The following is a 26049-nucleotide window of genomic DNA, read 5'->3' as shown; positions in this document are numbered from 1 at the left end:
CCGTCAGGGACTAACTGGTGGACCGGCGATGTCTTGTTGCCCACCTCTGGTCTATTAACTCCACAGCAAAAATATATCTTAGTGAATCAAAATACAGCCAAATCTCGATCACCTTACTCCCTTGAGTAAAGTATGGCACCTGAGTGTTGGTGGTGGCCTGTAATATACAGAAGATCAGGCTACATGATGTGGTGGATCCTTCTGGCTTTCAACTCTGTAACTAATCTCAGAGATGGTAAGGGACAGAAATGCAACTAAGACTAGAGCCACAAAAAGTGCTATTTAAAAGTGTTAGACAGAGAAAATTGTAAATTAACATCTACAAACTTTGAGCCCGATACTCACTATTAAGAGTAGTCTCATTGCATAGACTAGTAGAATGCATGACTGAGCTATTTAAAATCTTAAACATATTACTGAAAAATAGAAACTACTCTTGTATAATGTTAATACGAGAAACAAAGTTAAAATGTTGATAAAATCGCAAACTAAGCAAACATTGTGGTATGCAAAAAAAAAAAAGGGGGATTTTAATTTAAGCATTTTCTTCTGCACTCCATATAAGCATTTTTGGTTCTCTTTTTTTACCTTCTGTTGAGAGGTTATGAAAACAACTGTTCTACTTATTAGCATGGTTCTTGCACAATGCTTACCCCACACAAAGGTCTGCACATGAATAAAAATTTCAATGTATGAAATTTCACTCCCCAAAATTTCATGTTCAGGACATATCACAAACATGAGACATTGGAGAATCACCTATCTAACTACACACTGGTTAATTCCAGACTCAGCTTTTTCTCTAAAGCACCATTCAGCACCTGACATAATAAGACAGCTGTAACGTTGATAAAGTGAGCATTGGGACAACAACAGATACTAAGTGATGACATTTAAAATATGAATTTTGCCTAAAATGGGGGCGGGGAGAGATGTGGGAGCAGCATGAAGGATATAAAACTTTCAGCACAATAAACAGATGGGAAAATGCAAATCCACACCTGCTGCAGAATATCTCTGCTGTTCATGTGGAAGAAAAGGAAAGACAGGAAAGCTCAATTATCCTTATTATTTTTAAAGAAGCCTATTCTTGATGTCTGACAGTCCTGCTCATTAGAATACATGCTGTGATGCATTGCACAGTGGGAGATACAGGATCCCATGGATTTTCCACAAATGAATAACCTGTCCGCTGAATTGATTGGGTAATGAGAAGTATTTTAAGAACCATTTCCACCCTCCTTCCCCCCTTCAAAAATAAAAGAAACTGCTGCATCCCCAAGCATTTTGAACTTACATCTTCCATTTAGATTGTGCGTGTCCATGAAAGAGAAAGCTTCGTCACAGTTGGTGCCTTGCTCAGTGTAGCTTTTATCCATTGAATTCACCATCACTGTCATTTCCTGCCGGGTACTACTCAATGTCTCTTTCCGCTTTTTAGCCAATTTTCTTAAGAAATGAACATGGGGGAAAATAAAAGTCGGTAAGCACACATAGAATTGATGTTTTCAACTGAGTTTTACAGTTTGTAACTATTTTATGGAATAACTTATAACAATCACTAGTATTATTCAAGACAATTTTAATCAACCTGACACTTAAATATTAAAAATTAATATTAAATATCATCTGCTAATTAAGAGCCGACTTTTTAATACTCTTAAACATATAGAATAGCACCTGATTCCAGGGAAAATGCCACCGATGTAAGTGGAACTATTCATAAAGTGCTGAGTAAGGGTAACAGAGACCTGCCTCAACAATATAAAATAAAATAAAAAAATAAATAACTCTGAAACTTGCTGCTGTGCACCTTCCTACCTCACCCTTTCTGAGTAGATAAACCCTTAGGGCTCGTCTACATTGGCCCCTTTTCCGGAAGGGGCATGGTAATTTTTGAAATCGCAATAGGGAAATGCACGGGGGATTTAAATATCCCCCGCGGCATTTAAATAAAAATGTCCGCCGCTTTTTTCCGGCTTTTAGAAAAGCTTTTAAAAAAGCCGGAAAAGAGCGTCTACACTGGCCCCGATCCTCCAGAAAAAGCGCCCTTTTCCGGAGGATCTTATTCCTACTTCAAAGGAATAAGATCCTCCGGAAAAGGGCGCTTTTTCCGGAGGATCGGGGCCAGTGTAGACGCTCTTTTCCGGCTTTTCTAAAAGCCGGAAAAAAGCGGCGGACATTTTTATTTAAATGCCGCGGGGGATATTTAAATCCCCCGTGCATTTCCCTATTGCGATTTCAAAAATTACCATGCCTCTTCCGGAAAAGGGGCCAATGTAGACGTAGCCTTAGGGTGAGTCTACACAGAATCCTAAACTATAAATTGCGTACCTTATTTCAAATCTATTTCAAAATAGCTTATTTTGAAATTTGGTGCATCTACACACAGTGAGCCATCCCTCATGCAACGAGGTTTACCGGGATGGTGAAATAGCACACCCGTTATTTCAAAAACTATTTCAAAATAACGAGTGGCTTGCGTAGATGCAGGGTAGCTATTTTGGGATACCTCCGATATCCCAAAATAACCATGCAGTGCAGATGTATCCTTAGTGATCAAGATCTTGAAAACAACGGGATCTGCAGGCCAAAGGTAGTCTTGGTCTCAGATTAATACAAATGGTTGGGTCCTTTTATAATTGGACTGTGTAGAGTAGCGATCCTCAGACTTCAGTGGTTCAGGAGTCAAATTAGTGAGTAACATTACCCAAAAGAAACACAGTAGTGTAAAGCTGTACTATATATTCATATTTAAACATGACTGATTATTATTATTTTTATCAACTACAATTCCTTCATAATATATTAAAAGCATCCTGATGGGCTAATAACTTAGATTATTTAATGTTCCATACATGCTTATTAACTGACAACCCTTCCAAAATTTATTAAATATTTGGGTTGGAATTTGGAGGGGAGTGTGATTTGTAAAGATAATAATATATACGAGCAGTCATATCCCTCTGAACTTCTGGCTAAAGTTTACTCCTTAACATGTTATTTCATAATTATTTTATGAGTTGATAAAAACCAACCAAAATTCATGTTAAAATGCCATTTTACTTTCTGAATTTTAATTTAACGTAATGTTGGCATATCTTTAGAAATTCCCTTAAGAATAATATCAGACTATTTTATAAACACAACTGCAGGAAACCAATGTATATCTCTAAATTTCTTACTCCATTGCTCCATTTCATAAAAAAAAAAAAACACCAATATTTTTCCTTATGAACTATAGTCTGTTTATTTTGGGATAGTTATTTCCTAATACAGGCAGCCCCCGGGTTACGTACAAGATAGGGACTGTAGGTTTGTTCTTAAGTTGAATTTGTATGTAAGTCGGAACTGGTACATATTGTAGGGGAAACTCTAGCCAAACATTTCTCCAGAGCTCAGTTTTATTCTCCCACACCTCACTTCCCTCAGTCCTTTATTTTCAAGCTGAGGTGTCTGCTGAGAAAAGCCGCTCCGCGTCTCCCTGGTCTGCTGGGGGGGCGCTAGCTTCACGTCTCCTGGTCTGCTGGGGGGAAGCAGCTAGTGCGGGGTTGCCTCACCCCGTTTGTAAGTAGGGATCCGATGTAAGTCGGATCCATGTAACCCGGGGACTGCCTGTACATTAATAACTTAATAGACACCCTTAGATAACCCATGAATCTATTTTCTCCTTTGCCAATTTTTCTCTTATAAAGAATGTTATAAACCTTATAAACACAATGGTACAAAATTGATTATTTCCTTGTAGTTTACAGAAGTACCCAAAACAAAACGAATCCACACACTGCAGACCATTCCACGCGCATTAGCCATATTTCTGTGCCACTCACACCTCCAGGAAATACTCCTGTCCAAGAACATGGACAGGAGCTCTGCCAGTGGGCGAGTTCTCTGTGTCTCTACTTCTTCACAGGCCCTGAAATGTGCAGACGATTTTGGTCTACAAGACCGACTGAGGGAGCTAAAGTATTATTCTAACAATTATCAATCTAATTACCTCTCTCAGCAATGGGCAACAAAGGCTAATGAGTGGGCCTCATGAGTTAACCCCTATTGTCTCAGTGGGCTGCAAGATTGAAATCAGTCACATGCAGTATCCCTGACCCCAAAAATAAGAGTCAATACATTCATACATGGCATGCGGAATGTTTCAAAACAACCAGAAATGCTTCAACCATTCATACATTAATAGAATTCTCATCAACTTCAAATAATAAAAAAAGAAACATTTACACTTACTTTACAATGTCAAATCCCTGCCTGGCCTCTTTCCTGCCTCTTCTCCCAACCATATCCCTATCTTGCCCCTCCCTCACTTTGATTCATGGTGTTCAAGCACTGGGAGGAAGGGATTAGGAGAGGGAATAGGGCATGATTCAGCCTATTAACGGTGCTTTGGAAATGCTGGAAGGAAGGGGGAAGCAAAAAAGTGCAGCTAGAAAAGTTACCCTATCCTGGGAGACCTTCTTGTAGCCCACTGAAATGAAGGAGGGCCACTCATGCAGCCCACTCGCTTGCCCATCGCTGATCTAGTGTTCTTGTATAGTGGTGAGAGACTCTCAGGTTTTTAAAAAGTTTCCTAGCAAAACCATGCAATAGGACTGTCCTGGACTGCATTCCAGGGACATGGATACATATCTGTCAACCCACAGTCACCAGTATGGACACCGGTTACTCAAAAGCATTAGAAAAAGAGATCTGATTGACAGTGTACATCACAATTATCTGTCATTATAAAGACGAGGCATTTATTTTAGACTGAAATTTGCATCCGTCCCCACGAAAGCTAAAATTCTCATTTGTATTGTTGTTTTGACAGTAGAACTCAACATCCTACAACAGATAATTTTGCTTGAGAATGACTCCAACACATTATTATCTTCTTGCACTAATATTTTCTCACTTCTTCATTTAGTTTTTGTTTCACATTAAGGCTATGGCAGATTGAGAGCTACTGTACAGTTGTTACCACCATAAAAACATTCTGAATTTAATGCTGAAATACAGGTCTTGTGGGAAAACATCAAAGTTGGAACAAGTTTTGATATATAACAGTTAGACTTTTGTAATATGAGCAAAACAAAAAAAAAATCCCCTGGACCTAAGCAAATACATTTAATATGAACATAAAAATTTTACACTCAGGTATTCTGGATATTGCTGAATGCTTTAATCTCTGCAGATCCTGAATCATTTGCACAGAATCGCATAAACCTCAGGAGCCTTTAACTACAGAAGATGTAAGAAAAATACAACTTACTGGTGGTTCATATAACCATTCACCTCTCACTCTCTTAGTTTAGAGCAAACGTGGAGTCAAAGGAGATAGAATGTTTGATGAACTACTCTACAGTAAATTAACCTCATGTCTACTCTTTACAGATTTCCCTCTTTCTTTAGAGAAGAGCAGAGAATGCCAAAAACAAGGAAGATAAGCAACCCAGAAGCAAATTTCCATTCTAATTACCTAGGGAGCAAAATCTGCAACATTATACAAGGAAAGCAAACATTACAAACTGACCCCACCAGCAGTGTCACTATCATTACAAGAGGAAATGACAGACCTTACATAAGGCAAAGGTAACATGTTATCATTAACAGTGGGTGAGCATGGATTTTGAATCCACTCACTGTAATAAAAAAAACAAAACAACCCCATCCCCCAAAACCCAAACCCACCTTTGGCAGAAATATGAAGGGGAGCAAATGACCCTCCATCCCATGTGTCACCCCTGAGGCACAAGAAATATAAGAGAGGGACCTTCTCAGCACATCATTTGTTGCAAAGTCAAAAGTCTTTGATGTCAACAATTTAAATCAAAGTGAAAAGAAGTCAAGCACCAGAGTATGAACCCAACAGAGAGATATGATAAGTGGGGAATGGTACATGAAAGGACTACTTTTTCTCCGTTGTTTTTTTTGTATGTGATCCTACAGTCCCTGAATATATGTGGTTCTGACTGAAGTTAAGAGAGGTTTACTGAGGAGATGATGATGATAGCTGGCAAAGACATTTGCAAGCGTCTACATAGGAAGCTCGTTATTTCAAAATAACTTCCGGATTCTGTAAACCTAATTCCACAAGGAATAATGCCTCTTCTGAAATAGCTATTTTGGAGTAGCAGTAGTGTGGACGTCCCACTGCTTCTATTTAAAAATAGTGCCTCCCCCAGGCTATTCAAAATTATTATTCTCCAGTGCTTCCTGGGGCTCTAAATCGAGGTAATTAGGGGAGCCTGCCTTGAACTAATTTCGAGGCTTCCCTGTAGTGTAGACACATTATTTCGAAATAAGTTATTCTGAGTAATTCTTCCGGAATAGCTTATTCCGAAATAGGCGTGCAATGTAGATGTACCCTTATAGAGCCTCGCAGAACCACAGATATCTGCTTTATATTCAATGTGGATACCCACGGCTCATTTTTGTAGATACAGATGTGGATACAAATTTTGCATCTGCACAGGGCTCCAGGCATTTAAGGCTAGGCAGTATGATGTAAGAAGCACAAGTAGTCTTTGTAATGAATTGAGGACTAGTACAATGATATGCCATGAACTCTCTTGGAAAATAAGTGGTTTGACAAATATTTCTTCAGACTCATATTTATAAGTCTTAGGTCTCACCTTGGTTTTATGTGAGGTAACAAATTCCACATGAAAATAAGTGGAAAATAAGTGGTTTGACAAATATTTCTTCAGACTCATATTTATAAGTCTTAGGTCTCACCTTGGTTTTATGTGAGGTAACAGATTCCACATGAAAATCTGTATTTTAGAGCAAAAATAAAGGCAACCTCCGCTCCCCACCAAAAATGCAAAAAGCAAAACGAGAACATTTCAAACACTTCTCTGCCACAATAATCTTACATACTGTATGGAAGATTCATCTTCCATGATTTAAAGACAATCAACTCTGAAGAAATCTTTTTACTAGGGCTTAATCCAACAAGAGGTTGAATATGACAGCACTGGCTGAGCAAATTATATCAAATGTGGATAAATTGAATGAAATGAGACATTTGATTATTTTGTATTATACAAAAAATTCCAGAGATCTGGGTTAGTGCTAGACTCATGCAAAGACATTGAACCAAATTAATTTCTTGAGCTTGATACAAGTCTCTATGTTAAATGAAAACATTCCCACTAACTTCTATGGATGTTTAAATATATTTAACTCTATTGAAGCCAATGCAACCGCATTTTCTTGCGCCAGAATTGATCTTGGCTTAATATTTTAGAACTGTGTTTATTTTACACAATATTCCAAAGAATGCTTTTTAAGAAAACACATTCCAGATTGCATTTGTAAATGCAATTTAAAAGCAACCTAATTAAATGTATTAAAACAAACACCTATGGAATAATAATTCTGTCTGCAGAATTCCCTATCACTCTGTTCTTATTTAAATGGGGCCCACCCTGACTGTATAAACAGTGGTAAACAGTTTCTCAATCTACATTTATTAGATTGCTGCTTATTTTAATAGTCTCCTTCCAAAAGCAAAATTTTGGAACCTTGGAACTTAATCTAATTTGGTGAGGGTTTTTAAAGCATTACACAATAGAAACAGTATTATCATCAGTAATATTTTTGTTCAGCTTTGTATTTCTCAGCAGAACAATATAAATTCCAGATGGACTCCTTTATAGACAGAGACAGAAATATGAAGCAGGTGAAATCAAGTGAGGTAGAAAAAATAAGAATATTTTGACATTAGTAATAGCGAAGCTCTGCTCATTGCAAACTTATGTTGTTCAATTCCACAGTTATACGCTATATATATTGAAATGGAACATGTTCAGAAATGTCATTTCACACTGACATTAAACTGTGTACTGTCAACACTCTATCAGACAGCAAATAAAGAGAGTTAGGAGAAACATTTTTTTTAAAGGCACAATATTTTGCAGCAAGATCTGGTGATTAGGTTTGCAAAGTGCTTTACTAGTTCTCCCGCCCTCAGGGGAGCAGTATTTCTACCCAACAGCCACAGGGAGAGTAGTAGTCAAGAAAAATTAAACAAAGATAAGCAGAAGCCTGTCTTAGAATTGTCTAGACTTAGGATCTCCTTTGTAATCTTGTACTAGATCATTTAAGCGTGTATGAAACCCAGCACATAATACAGACACATTACAACAAAGCAAAATTGCAGCAGTATGGTTTAGAGTGGTAGAGATCATAAAAGGTTGACAGTGGCCAGGTCTTTGCCTAACATCAGAGACGTGGTAAGTTATTATATATTTTTGATGCCTTGTCCTCTCTTTCATTATCAATTTCCTGCTTCACAGCAAGTGCTAACACTGTTCATTTCTTTTTCTGCCATGCTATCTCGCTGAAAAAAAATTTGAAATACAGAATTTCTGCAGCTGTAATGCTTCACCAATACTATCACCTATATTTTTGTTCCCTTATGCCATGCTGACAAATATATTCATTCATGTCAGAACAAGATCTGACAGGTCAAAAGAGAGTGTGTGCACATGAGGATTATACAGGCAGTCCCGACTTATGTTGGATCCGCACTTATGAACAGGGCTTTTCTCGCCCCGGAGCTCGCGGGCGGCGGGACCGCCCAGAGCGCAGCGGTCCCGCCACTGCGTCCTCCGGGGTGAGAAAAGCTGCTCCGGGTCTCCCTGCTGTGCTGGGGGGGGACTCCCCAGCACAGCAGGGAGAACCAAGCAAAGCTGCACAGGCGGCGGGACCCCGCTGCTCGTGGGGCTTTGCTCCTTTGCCCCGGAGCAAAGCCGCACAGGCGGCGGGGTCCTCCGCCTCTGCGGCTTTGCTCCTGTCTCCCTGCTGTGCTCCTTTGCTCTGGGGCAAGGGAGCAAAGCTGCACAGGCAGCAGGGTCCCGCCGCCTGTGCGGCTTTGCTCGGGTCTCCCTGGTCTGCTGGGAGGGGAGAGGGCGCAGCTAGTGCGCGTCCCCCCCCCCCCCCCCCCGAGCAGACCAGGCTTTTGTTGCGGGACGCCTGGGGTAGAGCAGCTGGGGTGCTTCCGGGTTGGTCCTGCGGGGACCTACCCGGCAGTGCCCCAGCTGTTCTGTCCCAGAAGTCCAGATTCAGCCACTGTTGAAACTGATCAGCGGCTGATTCCAGGAAGCCAGGGGCAGAGCAACTCTGCCAAGGGCTTCCTGTAGTCAGCCTCTGATCAGTTCAGCAGCGGCTGAATCGGGAGCCAGTTCCGACGTACATACAAATTCAACTTAAGAACAAACCTATAGTCCCTATCTTGTACGTAACCTGGGAACTGCCTGTATTGAAATTATGGGGCAGCAAGAATATATTAATTTCCAATGTGCAGAAAGGGTAACCAACTTGCTTAAAGAAGTTCTTGAGTCAGTGGACTTACTCTGGACTTGCACCAGCGTAATTGAGGGCAGAATTTGACCATTTTTACCACTTCATGCCTTTTTTTACACATCACCTGTTAGATGTTTAGCTTTTTTTTTTTTAAACACATTGCCTGTACGTAATGAACATCAAAAAGCTATGTTAGTGCTAGATAAGGTCTCAGAAACTTAGTAAGAAAAAGAAAGAAAATGTTAAAATGTTATTAATTAAAAAAAAGTTAGATGGCGCTTATGCGCAAAATGATATATGACGTCAGAATAAATAACTTGAGAGAACAATGGGGATAGGAAGAAGAGAAAGAAAATAAAGGTGGGGTGGAGATGGAAAAGCAGGAAATGAAGACATAGGTAACTAAGGGTGCTAGGGCTTTTGCTACACCTCCTGGCTTCCAGTAGTAATAAGAACCCAAATACATGGTTTCCATCATCAGCACCACTACCACAGAAGTTATTCCAATACCTCTGAGGGAAGACAACAAAGGGAAAAAAAGGGAAGCTAATGGCATAACTGCCAACAGTGAACTTACACAGAGAGGGGCCTTGCTTCTATTTCTTGTCCTAGTCCCTCTAAATTCTGAGCCCCTGCTACTCACAACAATCTTGAGATGGATTTATCATGACATCATTAAAAACTGGGATGTCTTCTTCCAGATCTCAGACTCACACGAACAACCCTGGCATCTGACCTTATCTGAGTTTGTCTAAAGAAGATCTATGATTAGGCCCTCACTGACCTTACTACTTTGACAGCTCTTCTTGCTTTGCTAATGCAGTATCTGTCCAAGTGGTAGCACTAGCAGACCAACTCAAAGAGACGGAGTGAACTGGTGATGGTAGTGCCCTGCATTGAGTCAGCCTCTACTTGCAGTAAGTTCAACTTTAGGAAACAGTGAAAATGAATTTATTGGTCATATTATCAAACTCTTTTGTCCTCATAAAAAGACGGTTATACATTTTCGTTTGACTGACAGGCTATTCATGAAAGATCATGAGTTAAAAGGGCAGGGACTTTGAAGAAAGGTTTGTGAAACATTTGCAGAGCCATTTGTGAATGTCTGATCAGCTCCTGTCTGTACAGCTTCTTGTTCAAGACACTGCTCTTAGCCCTTAATCAAAATCACCCATAAACTCAGAAATGGGACATCTACACAAAGCACATAATGACAAGTGACCATTTTTTTCAGCATTGCCCACAATTGATTGCAGGATTTTGGTCACAGTGTAAAATAATTCAAGCTGCAATAGGTAAGAAAGTATGATGAGGCAGGAACTGTTTGAGTAAGATACAAAAAATTAATGGAAACGTGACAGTTAAAAGTTAAATTAAAAGCTACAACACTTGTTATTTTACTGCCACTAATCTCTTGTTAGTAACTATACCTGAAGGATAGGAAAAACTGAATGTGGATTAATAATAAATAATAAAGTTGCAGCCTAGTTATGTATGTGGGTAACTGGTAGATAAAACTGTAGAGTGCAGGCAATTCCATAATCTTTTACAGAAACCTACAGGGTAGCTACTTAACCAATCGCTTCCCCCCTTATCCCACCACTTAATGTGCAGTGAGGACATTATTCCAATATTAACCAAGAACCTCATACGTCAGATATTCAATTTGGTCAGTAGGTCTTTTGGGCTTGCTAAACTCCAAAAGAATTGACAATCAGTCGCTACAATGCTTTTCAATACTTTATTTTAGAAAAGAATGCAACTACAAATGCACTATATATCGGCCATGATACTGCAAAGATTTACAGACATTTTTTACATTACACACTGAGCAGCAGGATATGCAGAATTTCATGTGGGATTGGAGCCATTGTTATCATTTAGAATGCTAAGCATTTTCTAATCACAGAAGGCACAGACCTTATTCTAGTGTAAACAGGACACACACCCACACAAACACTCCCACCCCCACCACTAGAAAAACAGCATACTAATGTTGGATGCACAACTTGTTTAGTTATTTATTGTTGTATTACTGTCTACCTCTCACCCCTCACAACCACTCTACTTAAAGAGTTGAACTGGTTGAATATATTCTGACTTCACAATTTTGTGTGGAAAAATACAGTTTCATTGAAATCAAAATGTTTTCCACGAACATTTTGATTTTGAAGCAATTTTCAATGAGAATATTTAAAAATAATTTGGTCTGACTTTCTCATTTTGTTTCAATACTTTTGGAACATTTTATTCTGGTAATATCAAAATGTGTTGGTTTGCCTTTATAGTTTAGTATAATTTAGTTTTGACTTTTATATCATGCTATATTATTAGTTTCAATATTAAATTTCATATTTTACAATGTTTTAATATTTAAAAAATAAAACTTTGACATTATCAACATGAATTTTCCCCCGAGTATTTATGTTCTGTGGAAAATTGTTACTATTTGTCCCAGCGTGGGACAGCATTCCCTCTAAGGTGCGCCTCAGCACAGCTTCTCCCGTGATTAATCAGCCCCTCTCAGTCAGAGGCTCAGAGCTCTGTACATGGAGCTGACTGGCTGGGCGGGGCTGATTAATCACCTGTGAAGCTGTGCTGTCCCACAGTTCAGAGGGAACACCATGTGGGACAATTTCCTTTCTGAAATGCTGGACTTTCCCATGGGATAGATATGACGTTTTATGACCAACCCTGTGAAAGAGCAATAAACCAAAACTTGCATTCAAACCTGGGTTTCCCTTTTACGAACACCCACGCCCATCTATTCATATATAGTCAATGAGTATGCCTTATTTCTATTTTTATGCACACATGTACACAATATTGGTTTAAAAGATACACAGTGAAAGAAAATTCATAGGAAAATGAGTTGTATGTATATCAGAATGGTATGGTGGAATAAATCTTTGCTATGTAAATTGCAGGGTGATTTTTAGAGATGGTGATGTATGAATTTTTTTTACAAAAAATTATGATTACAATGCCATTTTCAATTCACATTTGACATTTCAAGAGTCCCCCCCCTCTTTTTTGTTTGGTACTAAAAACTGATCTTAATAAAGTGTGAATAAACAGAAAAACATCTAGTGCTGCACAGAGGGTAGTGGTGTGATTTATTGTGCCATACAACATAAACATGAAAGGTTTTCACACAAACACATTTATGACAGATTTTGAAATTCTCTGAGACTAATTATCTTTTTAGAAAAAAATGATTAACGATGAAAGAAGCTACCTTTTTATTCTGTAGCTGTCAACTGTGGCATAGCTTCAAACTCTCAGCAATGGTGTGCACTGTAGGTACTCAGCTTTTTATTCCTTCTGCGAAGCTAGACATCTTAAACTAATGCAAATATGTTCTGCAATATTGTTCTGCCCTCCATTACACCACATTTGTGGAGCTGATATCTTTTTCACAAACTGGAGAGCACCTGTGACAAACTTATTTTAGCTGCTTCATTGCATTCTACTCACTGGCCCATCTCCGTGGGCTTCATTCAAGTAGCTCAAACTCCTGGCCACCAAAAAGTTGCCTTAAAAAAAAATTCCCCTTCCTATACATGTGAATCTCTCATCCTATGATTTATCAAGGCCTAGATTGGGCGAGATTCAATCCTACTCTAATGAAAGAATTTCCCTACATTAAAATTTCTTAGGTTTAGGGCTTGTCTACATGAACAATTAGACTGAGGAAAATTGAGGTGTGACTCTACTCCCCAATGGCCAGGTGTGTTTGTGTACGTTCAGGTGATCTGCATTAACAGTTACTTAAAGCACTCTGATATAGTCCTCTTTGAAAGAGGCACATGAGGAAGGTGCACAAAATAGAGTACAGCAGGCTAGCATAGCAAATTCACCCCAACTTGCGACAAACTAATGTTCATGTAGACAAGCCCTACAAAGCCAAGTATCTTACAGCTATGCAAGGCTCTCCATTGAAGAGGGAGATTCCCAGCTTCCCAATGAACCTCAATACTTGCTCCTAAGCCTTAAATAAGTACACATTATTTGAGTTAATGCTGCCATTTTTAAATATAAAAAGCTATTTTTATTTCTTTTTAGAGATTTCTGGCATTCCCCCGAGCTCTATGCTGTGGAACTGGTAAGAACTAAGACATCTGGTTTTTACAGGTGCATGGATATAAAATGGAGTCAAATAATGTGCACATTTTCCAGTGCTTTAAAACATTTCTAAAATATTCCCTGTGTCACTTACAAAATAGGTGTTGATGTGATAACCTGCACGGCTTACTCACGGCTTTGTCAGGCATGATGAATAAAATAGCTCTCACAAATTTACGCTCATAATACTTCATCCTGTATAATACTGTCACCCATCTCTATCATGCACCTTTCAATCCCTGCCCTCGTTAATTAACCTCCCCTCTGCTCCACGACATTTTCTAACATTCTAAGCCCCTCAGGCCACTCAGTTTTTGTTTTAAAAATCAGCTTGTCTCAGATTTGCATCCTCTTCAGACTCCAAGACTTATTAAGCCAAAAAAAAAAAAGTAAAAAAAAAAAACCCAGCATTAAAACAGCATGTTTCCTTTCACAGTGAGTGCAGGGATAGAAACAGGGGAGCGGTTGAGCACTAAGACCCAGGGGAGTCATTGCTTCCCCTTGGTCTTTTTGCCAGCAGCCATTTTGTTCTGGCAGCCTTGTGGAACCAGGTAAGCATTGGGTCTGGGGTCAGGTGGCTGGGAGTGTTGGGGGCCGGGGCAGGTTTGGGAGGGTGGGGGAGGAAGGCCAGGCGCTGAGTGTTTGTAGGGTTGCCAGGTTCCCGGAATTTTCGCCTCCCGGCTTCATTTGCAATTTCGAATGTCTTTGTTTGCATCCCTATTTCAAAATAGTGTGCAAGTGTAGACATACCCAGAGATTTGCTTGCAAGCTCCCAGCCCTAGATACAAACTATGCCAAAGGTAGCATAGCAGTGTGCTGCAGCACCTTTAGGTGAAGGCATTCTGAATGCTTATACTCTTTTTTTCCCTAATTGTGAGAAAATACTGACATCATTGGCTTTCCAAGCAAGAAATAGTACCAAGAAAACTTTCTAAAAAATTCTAAAATAGATTTTTTTGTAAACTCAGTGGTATATATAGAACACACGGTGTTGTATGGTATAAAAATGTTCACTTGTTTATAACAACTTGAGTATCTCACTCATAGCTTTTACACTCACAAATAATGTGATTAATCCAAACTCATAGCAAACTCATATGAACGGTCATTCTTGGTCTGACCAAAGGCCGAGTTATAACACCAAAGGCCCGTCTAGCCCAGTATCTTGTCTTCTGACATTGGACAGTGACAAATGCCCCAGAGGGAATGAACAGAACAGGTGTGATCATGTATTCCAAATCCTGTAGTCATTCTCAGCTTCAAGAAAACAGGTCAGGGACACCAGCTCTGCCCATTCTGGAGCCACTGATGAACACGTCCTACACATGAATTTATCTAGTTATTTTCTGAACCCTACAATAGTCTTGGCCTTCACAACAACCTCCAGCAAAGAGATCCACAGGATGTGCATTGTGTGAAGAATAATTTATTTTGTTTGTTTTAAACCTGCTGCCCCCTAGTTCATGTATTAGGAGACCTTTACACAGCATCACCCGATTCTACTGATATATCTCACTCACACAGAAACACGCACCTCTTCCATGACATACAGTTTTGCTCTTATTTTTTAAATAAAGAAAAAAACAACCTGAACATCATTTTTGTTTTATGTTAAAAATGTTTTTTTGCAGACATGTGGGCATTTTATAGTAATTATTTTCTTGGAAAACACTATGAAACTTACGAAGAGAGCTTGAACAGCTAAATCCTGTATAAGGAGACAGGGAGAAAGCTGTAAATAATATCATAGTCCTTTCTTTTCCTCTCTCAGCAATTGTACCTATTTTATCACTGGTTGCTATACAATGTGACATTTTCCAGATAACGGCACCTGCAAGCCACTGAAATACTTGAGCTTCACTCAAAAATGTTAGCAAATAAGGGTTTCCTGCTATAAAACAGTAGTAGAGCATCAGCGTTATGAACACCAGAGTTACAAACTGACCAGTCAACCACCCACCTTATTTGAAATCTGAAGTACACAATTAGGCAGCAGCAGAGACAAAAGGGGAAAAACAGCATACAAAGTACAGTACAGGCAGTCCCCAGGTTACGTACAAGATAGGAACTGTAGGTTTGTTCTTAAGTTGAATTTGTATGTAAGTCGGAACTGGCGTCCAGATTCAGCCGCTGCTGAAACTGACCAGTGGCTGACTACAGGAAGCCCGAGGCAGAGTTTCTCTGCCCCGGGCTTCCTGGAATCAGCCGCTGATCAGTTTCAACAGCGGCTGAATTTGGACGCCTGGAGCAGAGCAGCTGGGGCGCTGCCGGGTTGGTCCCCGCAATGCCGCACCTCAGCACTGCGGGGACCAACCCGGCAGCACCCCAGCTGCTCTACCCCAGGTGTCCCCAAGTCAGCCGCTGCTGAAACTGATCAGCGGCTGATTCCAGGAAGCCCGGGGCAGAGCAACTCTGCCTCGGGCTTCCTGTAGTCAGCTGCTGCTCAGTTTCAGCAGCGGCTGACTTGGGGACGCCTGGGGCAGAGCAGCTGGGGTGTTGCCGGGTTGATCCAGTAGCGCCGAGGAGCGGTGCTGTGGGACCAACCCGGCAGTGCCCCAGCTGCTATACCTCAGGCGTTGGCGGCGAGAAAAGCCTTGTCTGCTGGGGGGGAGGGAGGACTGTCCTGCTGCCTGCGTGCTCCGCGGCTTTGCTCCGCGTCTCCCTGGTCTGCTGGGGGGGAGGCTCCCCCCCCAGCAGACCAGGGAGACGCGGAGCAGCTTTTCTCACCCCGGAGGACGCGGGCGGCGGGACCACGGCGCATCTGGGCATCCCGCCGCTCCTGTCCTCCGGGGGGAGAAAAGCCCTGTTCGTAACTGCGGATCCAACATAAGTCGGATCCGCGTAATTCAGGGACTGCCTGTACTATGTTAAATGTAAGGTACTAAAAAAGTAAAGGGAATGCAGCATTTTTCTTCTACATAAGAAGGTTTCAAAGCTGTATTAAGTCAATGTATAGTTCTAAACGTAACAGAACAACCATAACATTTTGTTCAGTTACAAACCATTTAATAGTTACAAAAAACCTCCATTTCAAAGTTGTTTGCAAATCTTAAGTTCTGTTGTGCCAATAATAATTGGCATTTTCATAGTGCACTTTAGATATGTTAAAATATTAAAACTGACAGCACCTTTGTAATATAGATGAGTAAACTGAGGCTCAGAGAGTTAATGTGGCATGACCAAGCTCTTATATGGAGGCAGCAGCATGGCCAAGAACAGAATCCAGAAGCCCAAGTTTCCTTCTGTGATCATTAGAAACTACTCTTTTCCCACTGATTTATTAAAAAGAGAAAGTGTTGGTACTAAAAATAACACACTGAATATTTACAGAATAAGGTTGCAAAATATGACCATTACAAAAAGAAGTTACATTTCCTTTAGTGAAAAATCTAACAATTTAATAAGGATGTAAATCCTATAGAATAATATGAGATGTATAATTCTCTATTAATAGAGCCTTTTGCAGATACTAAAATGTATATCCGTAGCCGCTCTGCGAGCCGCATAAATCGTCTGTGGATTTGCTGGGCTCTACTGACAGCTCCACTGGCATGTACAACATTGGTGCAGGGCAGTGCCATCCCCTCAGCTTCTCTCCAAAGACCTTCTACTGCTCACTGCCCCTGTCGTATCTCCTTCCCTGCTCTGGGCAGGCAGGCTACATTCTGGGTTCATGTGTGCAGTGCTGTTCTCTCAGCCATGTCTACACGGAGGATCGACTTTGCCACGGTCGATCTTCTGGAGTTTGATTTAGCGGGTCTACTGAAGACTCGCTAATTTGAACAGAGAGGGCACCCACATTGGTGCAGGTACTCCTACTCCTCGTGAGGAGTAAGGGAAGCTGACAGAAATGTTTGCTCCCATCAACCTCTCGCTATTGGACGGTGATTTAAGACACAGCTACTTAAGTATCTTAAGTATCGTAAGTCGACCTTCCCTTTTAGTGTGGGCATCTTTGTGCTGTGCTTCACTCGCGGCGCAGGAGCACACGGTCAAGCTCCCTTCTGGGAGTTGTAGTTTACTCCCTCTATCTGAGCACTATGGGTATTACAACTTCCAGTGTGCCCAGCAGACTATTCAGAAAGTGGAATTGCAGCCTTAGGGCTCAGAGACAGCTGCTCCTGTCTAGGGTGTGTGTGTGTTGCAGACCTCTACGCAGATACAAAATTTGTATCCACATCCAAGCTACAGTCTGTAGCAGTGGTCAGTGGATATTCACTTCCATTGACATAAAATGGAGAACCGTAGATTTTCAGGGCTCTATAAAATTCCATAAAATAATGCAAAGTGCACATAGAAAAATGTAAATTTTCAGTTAAAACTATAGTACTTTTCCATTTGATGTTTAGACAACCTGGCAGTAGAAACAACCTGGCAGTCAGAAACAATTTGGAGAGAACTACAGATCCATATGCAGCTCCAATGAAAAAGTTATTTTTTAAAATGTCAAATGACCAACATATTATTTAGGGCTACGTTATGTAATGTCTACTTATAATTACATTATAATTTAATGTAACTCCATTGATTTGCACAATATAGCAAGATTGTCTACTCACCCCTTACTGACAGAGTGTGACTGTCATTGGAATATTAATTAATTTGTATAATCTGCCTCCTAAATTTGTATATTCAAATAAGAAACAAGATCCTTGAAGTAACCTAGTGTTTTCATTCTTCCAGTACTGCATAATTCACCCACATAGCTTTTCTTATTAGTAGTTTGAATATTATCACTCTTTCCCCCTCATCTATATGCAAACCTATAACTCTATTCCCTTACAAGGAAGGTCTGTCATTTCCTTTCTGAGAGGAAAACTCACTGATAAGGCGGTAGCCAGGGAACTGGGGTCTTGGGAAGTCCTTAAACATTCTTCATCTTGGTCTATCAGGGTGCATCTACATCAATTGCACAGCTTATTTCGAAACTGGGAGTGTCTACACAGCACTTGTTTCGAAATAGAGCACTCTTGCTCTGACTTCTCTTACTCCTTGTACAATGAGAGTTACAGAAGTAAGAAGTCCTCCAGCTTGACAGTGTTGTAAAGCAGGCTTTTTCTGTCCATGGCCTTCGCGTATAGCCCATCCTGCCACACAAGGCCCCTCACAGAAAACCCAGACTGTGAGATACTCAGAGAAGCATGGGAAGCACAATGCAGCTTTCTGTAAAATGGAATTTGGCCTTGTAGGCATCATAGAACAGGGAGGTGAGCATGAAAAAATAGAACACAGCTGCAAGAGATAAATAAGACTCTCTTGACCAGTCCTTGAAGGCAGGGAGGTAGGCATAGGGAGATAAGACACAACTGCCATGCACACTGACCATGCCCACACCCAGCACTGTCCACGGGGCCATCAGGCGGGCATCATGAAAAATCCTATAGAGCAGTATTTCACATTACCTCATTACCAGCCTATCAGGCCCGGCCAGGGAACTGACCCTAACAAGGTACCGGATATCAGGTTATGTTATAAAAGACCCTCAACCCCTTTGTTCGACGGAGGTTCCGTGTATTGAGGGCACGTGGTTTTTTTGTCCAGCTGAAGGATTGATCACCCTGAGGCTGCCTTCCCCACCCTTTGAGTCAAAGATAGGGGTGCACGAGTCCTGAGCATGCTCCAAGTTTTTGTGTGTCTTCATGTTGTTATCATTGCTGGATTTGTAAGTATTACTTAAATCTATCAATTGTTAGCTTAGTCAGTAGTTAAGTTGTATTAATCATATCTTGTAATCTTGTGAGGTATAAGCAAGTTGCATTGTATAGATAGTATAATTTTGTGTTGTGTGATAGTGTTATGTTTTAGTCTAAGTACAAGTGTAAGAAGAAAAACCCAGAAGTTGTTAACCTGTAACAGCAAAAATCAATGACTAACTCCGCCAGCTGTCCTAAAGTAACATTGGAAGGATTGGCTGTAGGTAGCCTTTTTTATTGTTATTATTTTAGCTTCGTTTTTTGTATTTTTCATTTGTATGCTGCGCTGCGTTAAGTGAATTAGAGATAGTGATTTAATAAGTAAATTATAATCTAGGAATTGTAATCAGTTAAGTATAGTTGTGTTCAAGTTTTCTACCCTGTAGAAGCATTGGGCAATTGTTAGTTTAAAAAGACAATTTTCTAATTGTTGGTTTTGATAAAAGAATCATTCCACTTAATAAAGATCATTTGTTTTACACCATCATCCAGTAGTTTTCACTAGGTAATCGGCTTTAACCCTTGAGGCTTCCACCACATCACCGAACCAAGGTGTAACAGACAGTATTTCTGCTGTTTAGAAGAAGACTAAATTATTTTGAAATAACACTAGTGTTACGGGCCTGGTTCATATGTAGAAAAAGTTGTGTTAGTTGATATCCTCATGAAAATGAGCATAGATGGCAATAGTATGTCAATAGCAGCTACAAAGTTGGCTATGAAAGTTGAGGATTCCACTAACATTGTGGAATGCCTATATGTGTCTGGCTGGCATATCTAGATCTAGTGCATTTTTTGACAAAAACTGACTTTTCAACAACAGGTACATCTTCCATTTTTGTAGAAATATTTCAGTTTTTTGCAGAACATTACAGCATGCCCTTTATTAAGAAGAAAACCACTTTCTTGTATTGTTGAAACCTCCTCCCTTTGTTTTTCCAAGAAGAGGGAAAAAAGTGGTTGAAAAAACCCAGTTCCAGTCAGTTTTGGCACGTTTCCACTTTTTTTTCCACTAGAAAAAGCTTTTAAAAAGTAAAAGTGCTTATTTGCACCAACATACATTTCTTTATCTCTTCCCCTCCCCCAATACACTTAGGATATGTCTACACTGTACCCTTTTTGTGCAAGAAATATGCAAATGAGGTGAAGCGTGGAATATTGCCGTGCCTCATGTGCATAATTAATTAAGCTCCGTTTTTGCGCGAAAAAGAGCCATCAACACGGCTCCTTTTTGTGCAAAAAATCCCTCTTGCACAAGAGCCGCTCTTCTGCATTTTTTAAAGGAAGAATGGTTCTTGCGCAAAAGGGGGTTTTTGCGAAAAAACGGAGCTTCATTAATTCTGCAAATGAGGTGTGGCGATATTCCACACCACCTCATTTGCATATTTCTTGTGCAAAACAGGTGCAGTGTTGGCATAGCCTCACTCTTTTTAAAGATGCTTTAGGTGGGTCAGATTCTATGCCATCCACTATAACACAACTGCCAAGTTAAAAACTGAGAGGAAGCACAACAAAGTAGTCGTCCCTTAGGACAGCACAATGTGATAATGTTGGAAGGGGCAGATGGAAGAGATGCTGAATCTTTTCTATAGAAGACAAATGAGTGATACTAAAACCTAACATTGCTCTTATAAAATCACTTTTTATTGCAATTTTTGGATTTGCTTCAACCCAAACTGATTTCTTTCTTTTTTTTTAAATTTCAGAGCTTTCAGTAAATTGACAAATTAGTTATTCAGCCAGCTCTGTCAGAATCTACAAAAGCCTTCTTTTTATGGCTTTGAAGAGGAAGTGGGATATGAATTGGAGGAGTTTTAAAAATACCACTGTACTTATTAGGGAAGGTGTTTTATGTCATTTTTATGCATTCTGGGGAAATATTTGTATATTTATTGATGTCATAGAATGTGTGATCTGTTAAGATATTCATTATGAAAATTAAATAATGTGAAAGCCCCTAGAGAATGAGATTCAGGGAAGGGGCTTGTTTTCTTTCTAAACCTAAATAAATAAGAATTCATAGTTTCTAATATGTCACAATGAAAAAGGCTAGACAGTGTCCCTTTAACTTCACATTTGGTTCAAGGGACAGAATTTTGAAAGGTCATGTGTCAAAACACCCTTCCAGGCAGACAGAAATTGAACACTCTATTTGTGATTCAATTTCTGTTTCAATTCAAATTGACATTTCCTATTCTGTCGAGCCATATTGCTGAAAAGTGACATATTCCAAATACAACTCTTCTTTACACAGTGAGAGAACTACTTCTCTCTATTAAATTAGCCTGAATGTATCTGAGATTTATTTGAATGAAGAGTTCAGGACTGAAATTTCAATGTCTTATTGAGCAAAACAAATGCAGCATTCTTTTAAGAATTGAATGGACAACTCTCTGTTAAGGTTTATTTGGAAAAGATGACACAGAAAACATTTTTTCCACTACGCCTATTTTTACATATTAGCAAACACCCACTGGGGGAAGTGAGGAAACAGATTGACAAGTACTCAGAAATCACCTACTTCAAGAAGCCCAACAAAGAAAATAATAGAATACCATTAATCATCACCTATGGTTCCCATGATTCCCAGCTTAAAATCATTCAGCATACCCAGTGACAATCTACAACCTACCCTGGAAAATGATCCCTCACTCTCACAGTCCTTGGGAGATAGGCCAATCCTCACCTACAACAGACAGTGCCCCCAACCTGAAGCAAATATTTACCATCAGCCACACACCACAGATACACTCACCCAGGAATCTACCCCTGCAACAAACCCCATTGCCAACTCACTTATTTATATGAGAGACACCATCACAGGACCTAACCACATAAGCCACAACATCAGGGGCTCATACAGCTGCACATCTTCTATTGTGATATATGCGATCAAGTGCCAGCAATGCCCCTCTGCCATGTATATTGGCCAAACCGGATAGTCTCTGTGATAAAGGATTAATGGACACAAATCAGAAATCAGGAATGATAACACACTTAAACCTAGAGGGGAATATTTTAACCTACAATGGATTTAAAAGTAGCCATTTTTCTACAAAGCAATTTTATCACCCAATTACAGAGGGAAGTTGCTGAACTGGAATTCATTTACAAATTTAACACTATCAATTTGGGCTTCAATAAAGACATTAACTGGTTAATGCACTATAAATGCAATTTCCCCTACCTCTGATATTCGCATTTACACAACAGAAGCTATGAACCAGACACATCCAGCCTGACTCAATTAGTGTCATTAACACTGGTCCTAGAAATGGCAGGTAACTGCTTTTGCTGTCATATATACTCTGGATTCTGTAATTTCCACTCTAACTCATCTGATGAAGTGGGTTTTACCCATGAAAGCTCATGATATAATATAGTAGTTAGTCTCTAAGGTGCCATAGGACTGCTCAAGTTACAGACTAATATGGCTACCCCTCAAAGAATTTTCTAGAGTCCATCTGACTGGAATTTGTGACATTCACTGGTAGTATTTAGAGTGATAAATCACTGGATTAAAGAAAGTGTTATGCTGATTTCTTTAATAACCAGAAAATAAATTATACATTTAAGCACAAGTGGACATCTGTGCAATTAATTAAAGACATGTGTAATCTATTTACACTGTGGCTTTCTTTAAAAACATTTTTTGTTAGAGTAGCTTACTTGGGCTGCTCCCAAATAATGGTAATTGGTGCTGTGCGAGTGAATTTTCTGCCTGGCCCTGTCAAGTAAAGAACAGATCCTTTGGTTTCCAAGAGATACAAAATGACAGGCACCTATACAAACCCTAAGTTACAAAAAAGGCTAGATGTGTGACAGTTTTGTAATATCAGAATGCTCAAATAAAAAGCAAGTTGAAGAAGCTGTGTGGACTCCTGTCTTGTCTGTTTAGATACAATTTCAGCATACAAACCAACCAACCAGAAAAAGAATGATACTTCTTCACTACAAGAATAGCTGTTTTTGAAAGGTAGGGAAGTGTGTTACAGTAAAATTAATGGTGAGACTGCACAGTTTAGTTAGCAAATGTAACAGGATGCTTGGAAACACAGTAGTTGGCACATCTGATTTCTAGTCCCTCATTTCCCTGGTCAAGGTGCTTCAGTCTTTCAGGTAGTGGGACTAGGGGGACCCAGGCCCTCCCATTCTACTAAAGTCCATGTGAGAGTTGACTCCTGTACAAGGCAACTCTGAGCAGAGAGTCTAAATCCACTGCTCTGGGCTACTTCTTACTAAGGATGTAAGTGACTAGTTGACTACTTGATAAGCTTGAGAGTCACTACTTGACTAGTCACTCCCCCCCCCCTTGCTACCTCTGAAACAGAGGCAAAAAGGGGGGAGCAGGAGTCTGTGCTGGGGGAGGGGGAGTAGCTTAAAAGCTGGTTCCCCCCAGCACTGTCTCTGCAGGGAGGGGGGCCGGGGATGCAGAGATGCAACAAGGGAAATGGTGCGAGCTGGGACTGAGCAGTCCCGGCTGGCCCCAGGTCCCAGACACTGCAGCTCTGCTTTTTAAATGTGGTATTAAGAGCCGTGCGGTTCTTACTACATTCCAGTTGGAAATTTCATTGATTACTCTATTAGCTTCCTAACCATTATTTACCATCCCTACTTCTTACCAGTGTCCTTTCTGTTTGGGACACGGCCTCTATCATCCAATTTTTTTGAGAGGCTTATCTCCCATTCATGGAACTGTCTTGTGGATCTTGAGCTCTTTCACGCAAGGCAACTGTACGTCGCAGTGATGCTAATTCCCACAATGCGTTTCGGCACCAGTCACTCAATTACCTCAGTTACTGGAGGCTCCAAGACCTCCTCCTCAGTCTCCCCTGAGAGGGAGACAGAATGTGCTTCCTGTTGGCTACCTCAGCTAGAAGGTTTGTGGTCCTTCCTTTCAGGCAGTGGCTAGTTCCTGCCTCTCTGTTAGTCAGATGTGAAGTGGGCCCAGTTCTCTTTCTTTTTCTCTCACCCCAGGCCTGGCATTGACTGCAGGTAAAATGGGGCAGACTAGCTGGGTCTGAAGGCTCACCTTAACTCATGCCATGCTGTCAGGCAGTTTCTCTGCTTCATCACAGTAGACCATAAGCATTTTGAAGAATGAAATGTTTCCCCATACTTCAAAATGACTTACACATAGTGATATATGAGGTATATGATCTTTTATAATTTAAAACAGTAATGATATTCAGACAAGTAAGACAGTAATGATATTAAAACTTATTTAATTGGGGAATTCTACATGCTTTGTACAGATTTTCTAAATAAGCCTTATATTAAACTTTGTGAGGTATACAGAAATCTCTTCACCAATTATAAAATGCTGTTACATCTGCATGGAATGCAGTAGTTGTTTAACAGTGCAGAGCCATGCCATACAGTACGCAGTTAAGGACAGGCAGCTGAAGAAGACAATCACATTCAAGAGCAGGGAGGATTTCAGTAAAGAACAGGCTAATTAACTAAACGGAAATTTGGTCAGTATAATGGAATTTTGTCAAAAAGTGTCATGAAATTTTGAATCTCCACAAGTGGTGGTTATTTTACTTTTTTCCATCTCATCCAAAAGTTGGCACTTCAAGCAGCACAATGCTTTTATTGCTTTAACAAGGTATTAATTCAAAACTGACATTTTGATCCCAATGAAGCAAAGCATTTAAGGAAAGCCTCAAGTCCAAGCCTATTCAGCATTCATGCTGAAATGTAAGTAACCTGGATAGGCAGGAAGCAAGGTATGATCACTATTACTAATTGGCTAAGAAATGGGCACATTCTGTTATATTTGTTATCCCATCTTCCCAACCTGATCCAGTACACTTGTTTGTTTCTTCCACATGTTAGGTCTTGTCCCTTTGGACTGTACATTGTCTGGGAGAGGGACATTTATTGATTGATTGCTATTATATATACCTTGGATTCTGTTATTTCCCCTCCAGCTCATCTGATGAAGTGGGTTTTACCCACGAAAGCTCATGATCCTCTATATTAGTTAGTCTCTAAGGCAGGGATGGTCAAGACAGGGTCTATGGGCCAGATCCGGCCCACCAAGGCTGTTGATCCTGCCCGCAGCCACTCTTCCGCTCCCTACCCCCAGGGCAAGTTGAGATCTGGGGGCGGGGAAGCGTGCGAAGTCTCCTGCCCCTTCCTGGGCATGTGGCACCAGAAGGAACTGCCACAGCTGTTCAAAATGGCTGGCAGTTCCCTCTCGGCACCAAAGCCCCTTGCAGGGCGGGTGGGGGGCAAGACACTTGTATGCCTTCAGACACTACTGCATTAGAAATATGAAAGTATATAATAGTAATGATTGTAAGTCTCATTGATCTAAGTTCCATACCCAAAATTAAACATATACTAAGTGCTTTGCTGGACAGGGCTGGACTGCTAGATTCGGTCCCTGATTTGTTTAAAGTAGTGATGGGTATGAAATAGAATGCTTATAGGTATGGAATAGAATAGTTATAGAAATGGAATAGAATGGTTAAATATTGAAGTTCCTTCTTGAGCAATGGTTAGAAACCTAACTCTCGGGGCCAGATGAATCACTATGCCCACGTCCTGATACTACTATACTGAGAGGCATGTGTTCTGGGTGCAAATAAATGAGGGCACAAGAAAATGACAATGTCAATCTGCAAAGCAAGTTTACTCCACTCTATATTTGCCTTTAAGGTGCTACAGGAGTACTTGTTTTTTAAAGTTACAGACTAACAGTTATCACTCAGACTTTTACACGCATAATTAGTTCGATCTGCTTCTTGAAGATGAGCCATTTTATTTTTCTCACCTATTGTCAACACCACACAGGCTGAGTCAGGAAACACATCTTAGAAGCGAGTGTTTAAAAAAAGAAGAAGAAGCTGTGTTTAGTTTTTCTTTCACTATCTGCCATCATCACGTCTGTCTGCTGGTTTTAGAAACCAAGGGGAGAAAA

The 26049-nt window shown here is 40.3% G+C and overlaps 1 protein-coding gene across 11 annotated transcripts in view; it reads right to left on the bottom strand.

Moving 5' to 3' along the window:
• PTPRM (protein tyrosine phosphatase receptor type M) overlaps positions 1 to 26049 on the bottom strand; it is a 690600-nt gene that overhangs the window by 128572 nt on the left and 535979 nt on the right. For all 11 annotated transcript variants that reach the window (XM_075920958.1, XM_075920953.1, XM_075920954.1 and 8 more), the window contains one exon: positions 1298 to 1449. In XM_075920958.1, the coding sequence (XP_075777073.1) occupies positions 1298 to 1449 (152 nt within the window). The remainder of the gene's footprint in view (positions 1 to 1297; positions 1450 to 26049) is intronic.

The sequence above is a fragment of the Pelodiscus sinensis genome, chromosome 2 (genome assembly GCF_049634645.1).
Source record: "Pelodiscus sinensis isolate JC-2024 chromosome 2, ASM4963464v1, whole genome shotgun sequence".
NCBI classification, from domain to species: domain Eukaryota; kingdom Metazoa; phylum Chordata; order Testudines; family Trionychidae; genus Pelodiscus; species Pelodiscus sinensis.
The sequence above is the reverse complement of the archived record's forward strand: the minus strand, read 5'-3'. Positions and strand labels throughout refer to the sequence as shown.